We start from the raw sequence: 11250 nt of genomic DNA on the forward strand, positions 1-11250 counted from the left end.
TGAGCGCCGCTCAGTCTCTGCTAAAGCGGGGGGGTCAAAATTCATTGGAGTGGCAGAGGAGGTCAAAGAGGAGGTTGGAGACGGCCTGAGTGGGCCGCTAGCGAGCCCCTGTACGATGCACCGCCGCGGAGATCACACACTTGCTCGCAAATAGCAGGATTAAAATAATCAATAGCCCTGACTCCTATCGATCGGATGCGCATGTACACAAACACACGCGCCTAGTAATTCGAGGCCAACCTACAAGACATCACTCGCTTGCGCATTTGCCATGAGCTGCTCGCTGGATAATGAGAACAAATAGTTGCAGCTGCTGGTGCACGGAAAGAAGCACATGAGGCCACCAGCAAACTAGAGGGTTTCTCTCTGGGGTTTTTTTTTTTTTTTTTGCTTTATCAGCCAAAACGTTCACAACACACACAATATGCTTACAATTTGTGAAAAATTCACACATAAGAATCCGGTGTTAAATATGACTCAATTAGGTCTGCATGCATGGTTTTTAGTAAGAGGAAATATGGGACTCAAAATGTTATGCTGGATGGTCATGTTTTTAATGTTGTACTGTAACTTGGGTGGGTAGACGACGTTAAACATCCGGCTAACTTTTTGCCTAGTGTACAGAAATATGGATGACAAAGAGTCATCTAATTTATCACGTTAATATGTTAACATCTATTAGGTAAACTCAATACAGATACCGTGTCCAAGGTATTTAATGCAAAGTGTTCACATGCTTACGGTGCAGTGTTGGAACCTCGAGGATAGAAACATATTTTCAACTATGTGGAACAGATGTATTCATTTGCCTTACGCAACACAAAGCTGTTTTCCGTTGTCAAGTGGTATATGTAATGCGTTCGAACAGTTATACTGTCATTATATTGCCTTGATTCATGTAAATAAAAATGTGTAGGATCAATATATAGCGAAAAGATTCACCAACCACACAAACATTACCACCGGCGCTAATTGCAAATTGTTGCAACACATCTTAATTGTAAATAAATGGAAACTGTGTACTTGCATTGACGCAAAACTCTGCTCAAAAATACTTTGATATGTATGACTCACTATAAAACTTATCGCTATATCAGAGTAAAGGCTAACAGTTGAAGTTAATATTGTTGGGTTTGACACTGACGAGATTTTATTTTTACACAACTTTTTGTGTGCTGATTGAAATATTGTGTGTACATCACTACTGTACTCTGTGAATAAAATATTCTATAGACACAAGGTAAAGCTCATATTACTCATCATTAAATTCATTGAAGCAATTGGAATTCGTCAGAACTGAACTACTGTACATAAACTCGAATTAGATTTGAATGTTTTACGGCAAATAGTTTCAACTTTCAAACGTCGTCACTCGGCACAGAAAGCCACGTCCACTTAGCGCGGGATAACAGGTTTAGAGAGAGAGAAGAAACTGCCCTTATAATTTATTTCAGCTCCTGTATCACAAACAACTAAATTGTAGTCTCAGTGAATCTAAAAACACGTTTCCTGCCATTATCCACTGTTTATATGATATTGGCATACTGTACTTCAACGCTCCCAACATAACGTGGCTCAAATACACACAAGGAGCAACACTGCCCTCTTGTGTCAGTCAACCAACACGAGAGACACTGCTGAAACCAAGGCAGTCACAGCCAAATCATGTTTGAGGAGACCTTTTATTCAAATGCAAAAGAGATTGTGAAAATAAAAGCATGGGAAACATGTCAAATGTTGTCTAGGTATGGATACTATGGCTTTTATAGGACCTCTACTGATTTGCTACAATGATAAAGCAAGCCAGTGGTTTTGAGCCAAATTCTTTGCCAATATTACAGTACATCAAACCATTATCGTGTATGCGTGCATGTATAAATATTATATTCCCCATCCACAATGTACACATTGGTAGCAGTAGTTACTACAATATTGGGCACCGGCAAACGTGGGAGAAAAAGAAAAAAATAATCTCAGGCGATGCATCTTGGAATGTGTCAAACAAAGCAAGTTTTAAGACTCCTTACTGAATGCATTCGTACTCGTCTTGTATAGTATGTTGTGCTTGTCAGCAGTAGCAAAGGTCTGGGCTTAAGACAAATCAAATCCATGGCAAAGAGCTTGTAGGGATGTAGAAATCTAACTACAAAACAAAGTCAAAAAAATCGTGACAGGGTAAAAGGTGAGGGGAAAAAAAGTGATTCTTTTCATCTTCAGCCGTTCATGACCATCCTGACCAGTTCTGTGGGGAGAGATGAGAGAGAGAAAACATGTCAGAAGTGCATGCAGACGTGCTTCCCCCATACTGAGCCCACAACAAAAAAGTAAAGTCTTCAAGAGGACACTGAAGTCAGAGAAGGAAGTGAAGTAATTGTGCCTCTCTCTCTCTCTTATGCAGCTAAAGCATTTGGCCGTGTCTATGATCCAACAAGAGCTGGTTAGAGAAGTGCTTTCCTCCAGCCGAGATGCAGAGAGAGGGGAGAAGACAAATTCAGGTTTCTTCAGCACAGGGGGCGAAACAATTAGCGCAAGTGCAACTCTTTGCAGTTGACTGTTAGTAGCTGGAAAAAAGGAGGCGGGGGGGGGGGGGGGGGGGACTGGTCCATTCTCCCAAAGAAATACTTGAAAAGCCGACATGTTTAAGTGAAAGCTAACTGGCCTAGTTGAGTGTTTCTGTGAAAAGAGCAACACCTATAGTTGACAACACCGACAGAGAAGAAAAGCCGTTTCAAAGCGCCACTGGCATGCAAATGAGGAGCTGCCGTGTCATCTCCACAGCCACCAATAGCGATGGGCTGACAGCGGGCGTCCCATGAATAACACAAGCCGCTTGCCTGTGTGTCCACAACCCCACCCCTTCAGAAACCTGAAGGGGCGGGGGGCCCGGCGGACACATGCAGGTGGGCATGCTGCAGCCAGGGGCCAAGACATATGGCTGCAGGAGAAACGCGCAACAGCGGGTGGCTGCCAGTCGGCCCACAGCTGCACAACTAACAGAGAAAGACCACAAGGCTTTCCCCAGACACACACCAACAGGTTCACTCAACTTTGAACTTCCACCATCTACACTCTTAAGTGTTAGAGAGGCCTATGGTGAGCTGATTATTATTATTATTATTATTATAGAAAAGCTAGGAAGCAGCAAAGCCTTGGTCGTGCCACTTCGCTCTATACCCTGTGCCCGCACCGGCCTCAGCCTGACATGATGTGGCGCACAAACGCTGTGGAGGAAGAACAGTTACACACTTTCAGTGGTCCAAAAGCAGTTAAGTCACCACGTATTAGAGAACATGTTGCACATCGCACCCGTGTTGTCCATCACATTTCAAACAATCCCACATGTCAAGCCAAGATGAAACACGTGAGCGATAGAAGATTTCATGAGCGCATATAAAGTGCAGTACGATAAGGGGCTAGAACTGTCACAACATTTGCTTCTTCAAATATTTCCCTTCCTGTTCATTTTCACCCCTCAATCTCACCTTCATAATTGATGCAGCCGTTTGCGTCTTCGTGTCCTGCCAGAAGAGTCTCCACTTCTTCTTCTGTCATTTTCTCACCTGAAAGTCAACAGCAAAATATTTCACTGGCACCTGAAAACAACGCGGCAATTAATGGTCACACACTCACGATGTATATAAATAGAAATGTTTTGGTTTGATGCAGTGGTGCCTTGAGATACCATTTTTTTGAGATATGAGCCTTTTTTTTTTCTTTGATGTGCAAGCAAAAAAAATAATTGAGCTACGAGCACCGTGTGGCAGCAGTGAATGCAATTCACAATAGGCAGCAGACAGCGAACATTCGTTTAAAGAGGCTTCAAGCAGTTGACTTTTACTGTCAAACAAAACACCAAACAAATTTATAGGTGATTCATTCAAAACAACCACGCAGCTTTACTTTGTGCCATTCCTTTTGGCTTAATGTTAAACAATGCAAAACACAATACAGTGATCCCTCGCTATTTCGCGGTTCGTTTATCGCAGATTCGGTGCATCGCGCATTTTTTCAAACATATTCATAAAAATAAAAAAAATCCATATACATGGAGTACAGTACTGTATATGTTGCTCTATGTGACTCGCTGTTGTTTTGCAGCTTCTCAAGGAGTGTTTGCGGACTTAAAAGAAATGTTTTTTTTTACCTGTATATGTTAATTGGTCGCTACTTCGCGGATGGTTTTGGTCCCCATTAACCGCGATAAACAAGGGATTACTGTACAGGGTCTATTGAATACCGTGCTACAACTCTTTAAGCAACGGATATTTGACCACAGTGGCATACAATAATGTAGACAATACTCAGACAAATTCCTAAACCTCTACAAAGAATGACACATTACTGCAACTTACTGATGAGTTCTGACCTGGTCCATGTAAATCTATGTCTGTTTTTCTTTTTTAAAATAATGACACTTCCATTAATTTTGATGAGGAAGAGACCATCTAAGATACGAGTGTAATCGCAGGACAAATTGAACTCCTATCTCGAGGTAAAGTAGTTCCGCAAATGAATAATTGCAACCAATAAACTTCCTAATTCTGTTCAGAAAGGTCCTGAGAGTAGCACATGCTAGGCTAACAGAGGCAAGCCTTACCAAGTGTGGTGAGGACATGGCGCAGCTCTGCGCCCATTACTGTTCCGTTGCCTTCCTTGTCAAAGACACGAAGTCCCTCCACAAAGTCTTCCATGGAGCCCTGATCTTTATTTTTAGCGATGGTCTGGAGCATGGGCAAGAACCTCTCAAAGTCCAGCATCTTGGTGTTCATTTCTGACAACACAAGGAGAACTCGCAAAGTCAATCACGTCTATTCCAAGGTGACAAGCCCCCAATTTATATTCAAGCCCAACATCTAGGAGGGAGTTGCATACAAGCCTGTCTCACCCTCAGCTTTGGGGTTTCCTAGGACCTTGAGGACATCCGCAGTGGTAGGGTTCTGTCCCAAGGAGCGCATGACATCCCCACATTGGCTGTAACAGATCAGTCCTTCGCCCGTTCTATCGAACAGCAGGAACGCCTCCTTAAACTCTGTAAAAGAAAACACATTCGAGGAAGAATGAAATTCACCCCAAAAAAACTCGGACATGCATGCGTATGGAAGAGATGCTAGGTCAAAAGAATGATGAATGAAAACTACATTGTTATGACATAGCCATCATGCAGGATAAAAGAAACAATACAGAGTGACAGAAGCATTTGATATAAAAAGCGTTGAAAACCAAAATGACCCGGGGAGTGCACATACTGGTAAAAAGAAGGGAAATAACTTAAAGCAACGTTGAGCATCTCAGGTAATGCTTGAGAGTTCCGTTTCAACAGCAAAGATGCTTTTCAATCCTTTGATCCGCTCTATTGCATGAGACAACCTTGCAGCAACGCTCCACAGGGCAGTGAAACACTTGAATGGCACCATCACTTAACATTACAATGATCACAACACAGCGGCAATAAAATGTCAACAATCTGAAAATGCACACGGCTGGCTCTGAATTTAATTTCCTCGGAGTAGAATTAATGAATTTGATTCAACATGAACCCTTACCGGCAGCAGGCCTACATTGTACATTATTTCTTCTCATCTGTTCACCTGATAAGAAATTTATCAGGAAGAAATTTCTTCTGTGTTATATGTTACACATTTGACAATTAAGTTGAATCTAATCCAATCCAATATAAATACAATTTGAGCAAAGAAGATTTATTGAACGAGTAGAGAACACTGGTGTTTGGTTAAATGTTTTACTTTACTGGATTCAGCGAGACTTCTGGTTGTTTGTCATCAATATTTTAGAGGGCTTTTTTAACATGAAGCTGGTTCTAAATGCATTCAGTGTTAGTTTAGCCATTGATCAGACAAGCTCCATAGCTGAGATGAATTTTGCTTTTATATTACCATCCAGTGCATTTAAAAATAGGTTGTGTTTAAGCAAACCGAGAGGATAATACAGTATATGACAATATGTTAAGTAAGCTGTAAAATGGTGAAACATGCCAGGAAGTCAGGCCAAGCAAAAACCAAGCCCAACTCACTCAGGCAGTGTTGTGAGTTTTTTTCCCCTGTTCAAAGGAATGCGCCTCTTCCCTTCTGGCATGAGACAACTTTTCCCCAGCACCATATTTGGTAATGGAGGAGTGGAGGAAAGGAGGAGGAGAGTGCAAGAAGGAACACGGCCTATTATGTCAACGGTGTTCAAATATACAGCACATTACTGTGTGCAGCACCAAAAAAGGGGAAGCGCTTGAGAATGAATGTCTTGGAATTGATGAGCCAGAGTTTATGGTAACCTGACACAAACCAGGAATGACAAATGACTCTGCACATGACTTTTTTTGGCATTACAGCATTGCAAACACAGCTACCAACTTTGGCCTTGTTTTATGGCGCATGTGAACGACTTAGACGTAGCAAAAAAAGCTTAAAGCACCGCAATCACATCAACAACAAATCCGTCAATGTGAACATGCAAATCAAATCCCAAATTAGCCAACATTTTAGTCCTCCACGGACTTACCACGAATCTGTTCCAGGTTAAACTCAATCTGTGAAAAAACAAGCAGTTGCAAGTGGAAAGGGATGAAACTGTGCGAAGGAAATAAGAACAGGAAATTAAAAGCGCGTCGGTTGTGACAGGAGGAAGACAACTCAAGCAGGGAGACAGTGGCGACAAGGGGCAAAGTGCCGTCTGAAACGAAACACAATGACAGCATGCACAAAAAAAGCGTGGTCATCAAAGATAAATAAAACAAAATGCTGAGTACTCACCTTGAATTTGATCGTCCGAGAAGTCAGACTGTTAAGAAACACGATTGAGCGAGATGAAAATGGTTTGGCATTTGCAACGACGCAAAGCAATGTTAGCAGCGGTTTACTCCCGCATTGAAACATATTCGCCCCGTCATATCGTTAGGCTACCAAAATGGACTGTGACAAACATGTTGAGCATTATCCAAATCAAAATTTCTTACAAGGTATTTTTCTTGCGAGGTAATAGTGTGGTCGCTTCTTCCGTCGAAGCTACACGCTAACACTAGCTTCGAAAAAGTTGCACTTCCGCTAGCAAGCGGCGAGCACAACGGCATTTGGAAACGCCAACACTTGGTCAAAACGATTGCAACGACCACTAAACGACATCTGAATCAATCATTGCTAAACGAGGTTATGTTATTTGAGTCGAACGGAGAGAAAACTCACCATGTCTGAGACGGCTAAGGTGTGTCCAAGAGAAAAGAATGTGACACTGACTGCTTGCGCGAGTCACGTAGAAGTGATGCCTTAACTTTACCTCGGGTGGGGTGAGGATTAAAAAAAAGCAACGTCATGACATCATCATAGTGACGTCGGGCAGAGGAGCCATATTTGGTTAGTGCACGAACTTTAGGGGTGTTCACACGGCACACATTTGCTCCGGCGCTGCACCGATGTATTTTGTTGCGACATATTTTGCACCGCAGCAAATTGTGTGGAGCGTTCACACGTATAAAGCCGCTGAGCGTGTCTGCACCGGCACAGCGTCGGTGCAGCCCCACTTGCGTTCACGCGGCAGTTTCTGCAGCGGAGCAAAACGACAGAAAACAAATGAGCTGTTGTGTTGATTCTTTTTAAAACGTATACACAACTCAAGCGACTACTGGACAGGCACGTCCTTCTCCTTCTCGGTCTCCGTGCCTTCTGCTGGAGAGTGACCGCCCCGAAAACGTAAATCAACGATGACTTCAATGACACTCAGAAAAGCAAACACGTCATGCGCCAAACAGAAAATCAAGAGAGGAAATCACAAAATAAATTATATGGGGGCGGGGGGTTGTGAACACATAACAAAGGAACAAACTACACAAACAACTCCGAGACAGTCCAGTCTCCTACAAAAGGAAAGATGTTACCAGCCAAGTCTTGTGTCGTTATTAAACAAACACATGACGGAAGTCCGACAGAGCGCGAAAGCAACGCATTCTCGCCGTAAACTCGTACGTAATCTCGTACGTAAACTCTTCACAAGCATTCGCTCTGGAGCAAATTTAACCCAGTTGCGTTCACACGTGCAAATTTCCACCGGTGCTGCTTCGCTAACAAGCATTTGCTCCGGAGCAAATTTTTAAACCACCTCCCTGAGGTGGATCAAATTTGGTCCGGTGTAAGCTGTTTTCCGGGGCTACGCTGGAGCTAATTTGCACGTGTGAACGCTCTACTGGGGCAGCCCCGGCGTAGCACCGGACCAAATCTTGCCGTGTGAACACCCCTTTTTATTTAAGGGGTAGCGAACTCCGGTTCGCCGATAGCCATATCCTGCCTGTTTTAGAGCTCTCCTTATTCCAACACACCTGGTTCAATTGATCATGGTCGTTTCAGGCTTCGACAGAGCGTGCTGATGAACTGATCGTTTGAATCAGGTGTGTTGGAGTGGGGGTGGATCTAAAACAGCCAAACAGGCAAGGATATGGCTCTCGAGGAACTGGAGATACTAGTTAGCACGTTCGCCTCAGTGCAGAGGTACAGGGTTAGATGCGGGCTCCGGCTTTCCTGTGTGGAGTTTGTATGTTCTCCCCGTGCCTGCGTGGGTTTTCTCCAGTGGAAGTGCGAATCGTTGTTCCGATTGACTGGCAACAGTTCAGGGTGTACCCCGCCTACTGCCCAAAGTCAGCAGGGATAGGCTCCAGCACGCCCGCGACCCTTGTGAGGATACGAATTAGCAAATGGATGGATGGACTTTGTCCCAGTTTTCGACCTCAAATTAGAGGTGAATGTAAACAACTAAAAAGACACATGGCGCGTGACACATTTTGACCTCCAACAAACATTTGGCTCAATTTCCTTTGTTTATAAACATAAAAGAATATCTTATCCTCAAAGCATTTCGCTAATTTCATCAAATAATTTAATGCATTGAAGATAACTGAATATCTTCACACAGTCAGTGCAAATCACATTGTGTTCTGAGTTGTCAAATAAATAAATAAAGTAACTAATAAAATTGTAATACTGTAACTAAAATGCAATAATAAATGAAAATAAATAGATGATTTGGCGGCACGGTACTCTGGGTTTTGTCCCACATTCCAAAAACATGCATGGCAGGCTACTGGAATATCTATTGTCCCCTAGGTGTGATTGTGAGAGCGACCGGTTGCTTGTCTATGTGGGCCACACGTATGGTTGGCAACCAGTTGAGGGTGCACCCAGCCTACTACCTGAAGATAGCCGGGATGAAATTTTTTGAATTATCAAATGAGTGAATAGTAACAAAAGAGAGACAATAAACAAATGTTGTATGATCATTGAATAGAATTCAGACAAAATATTCTGTGAATGAATGTATGTCTTTCAAGTGGTGAAGCAGTGTATATACAGTATTTACAATAACTTGACAACTAACCCTGAGCATGGAACGGTTAACAGATTTAAATTTAAAGAAATGGCCAGTAAAGAATACGATACTACAAATGATAATACACTGAAAAAAAGTCTAGATATTCATGTATCGGCAGTGGGGCACACTTATACATTATTTCGGTCTGTCCAATACAATTAGAGCATGTATGTATGGAATTTGCAATGTAGGAGATTGTCATGCAAAATGACAGCCATATTATATACAACATTTGCCAAGCGGGTGTGCCATGAGTAGAAGTGGATTTCTTTGCCTCTTATGTGCATTTATTGTCACACCATGCAGCTAGTATGAGGAAACATACATCATGCACTGTATTAAAAAATACATAAAGATAAAGCACAATAAAATTGCATTGCGTTTACCATAACATTACCCAGTAACATTACACAAAATCATTGGCCGATTCCAGTTCAGTTGTATTTAATCCTTTGTTTATGTTTGTCACTTAGACAGCAGGCAGAATAAGAGCTAAAACACTCCCTTCCCCCACTGCTGAAAATCAGTGAGTAATTGACAACCGCAGCTATCCAGGAGGTTTAGAGTTGCCTTCACAAAGATGGCGGCGAAGCTCTTTTTTTCTATTGGACGATTCGATTCGATGGCTTAACTAAGTGGAGCTTCTTTTCTCACTTAAACATAGTTCCTTGGCACCAAGATACCATAAAATGGTGCCAAAGCAATATTTTGATATTCGACATGGTTTTAGTCAGAGCACAAAAACAGCACAGAAAGGAGGATATGCTGCGCTGTCCTGTGGATACAGTATACCACACTTTTTCCATTGGAAAAATCTGATTTACATTTCTAAGACAGGAATGTTATTTGCTAACGCTTACGTTATTCTGTGTCCCTATTTGTCACAAAAAAGACAAATAAAGGATGAATATAATAGTATTGCCTGCCCGATAAAAGAGATAACACATGTACTGTGACAGAAACAGCCTCAAAAGACACTGATGGCATCACTCCTGGTGCCCTAGTTCTTATTTTAGCATGGGTTGCTCCTGCCATTTTCATCCATCATGTGTTACATTACAAATGATCACCTTGTGTAGTTTCCACATCTTCTGAAGAGAAACTACCGTTGATTCTTTATATGTAGAGTGTACTATCTACTACGAAGACAGTTGCATGATTAAAGTCACTCACCTCCAAAGTAGTGGGGTCAAACGGTGACTCTGATGGCCGCAGCATTCTAAGTTTCATCTCTGGGGCTGCTTTTGGTGCTGCGGGAGTTGTAAGTAGGAGAGGAAAAGATGGGCCCAGTTTGGGCTGAGCCACTGGCGTAGGTGAGTTCTTAGCGGATGCTTCTCTTTTAGGAGCCATTCGTAATCGGTTCCGGGCTGCCTGGACTGTATGAGGGGAGCTACTGACTAAAGGATGTCAGTGCGATGGAGAACTGGGTTAAGGGAAAGGAACAGGTGATGATGCATGATGCTCAGGGACTGCAGGGGTGGATACGTGGAACAAGTGAAAGAGAGAGAGGGAGTGAGTCAAAGCGTAGGTTTGGAATAAGGAGCAGGCTGGGAAAAGAAACTTATAGTTGTGTCAATATTTTATTTATATACTTCACTGTGAAACCAAATTTTGCATTGTTGACTTGGTGAGGCTGTAAAGATGTAGGTTACTCAACTCAAATGTTTTTATTTATTTTGTTGCTGTTATTAAGAGGGCGGCCCGGTAGTCGAGTGGTTAGCACGTCGACTTCACAGTGCAGAGGTACCAGGTTCGATTCCAGCTCCGGCCTCCCTGTGTGGAGTTTGCATGTTCTCCCCGTGCTTGCGTGGGTTTTCTCCGGGTCCTCCGGTTTCCTCCCACATTCCAAAAACATGCATGGCAGGCTAATTGAACACTCCAAAT

General features: G+C 42.7%; 1 protein-coding gene across 2 annotated transcripts; it reads right to left on the bottom strand.

Moving 5' to 3' along the window:
* Positions 1-1663: 1663 nt before the first annotated feature.
* On the bottom strand, positions 1664-10731 carry LOC147211069 (myosin light polypeptide 6). Of its 2 annotated transcripts, XM_086121359.1 has the most exons (7): positions 10540-10731; positions 6514-6541; positions 4886-5029; positions 4598-4771; positions 3483-3560; positions 3175-3221; positions 1664-2242 (listed from the first exon to the last, which is right to left on the bottom strand). In XM_086121359.1, exons 1-6 carry the CDS (start codon positions 10714-10716, stop codon positions 3193-3195), a joined length of 630 nt encoding a protein of 209 aa, XP_085977485.1. In that variant the 5' UTR covers positions 10717-10731; the 3' UTR covers positions 1664-2242; positions 3175-3192. The 2 variants fall into 2 exon arrangements, with proteins under 2 accessions (XP_085977485.1, XP_085977477.1); XM_086121351.1 differs by lacking the exon at positions 3175-3221.
* Between the last annotated feature and the right edge of the window lie 519 nt (positions 10732-11250).

Source organism: Hippocampus guttulatus, chromosome 1, assembly GCF_054856545.1.
Source record: "Hippocampus guttulatus isolate MCC_2025c chromosome 1, RoL_Hgut_1.0, whole genome shotgun sequence".
Lineage (NCBI taxonomy): Eukaryota > Metazoa > Chordata > Actinopteri > Syngnathiformes > Syngnathidae > Hippocampus > Hippocampus guttulatus.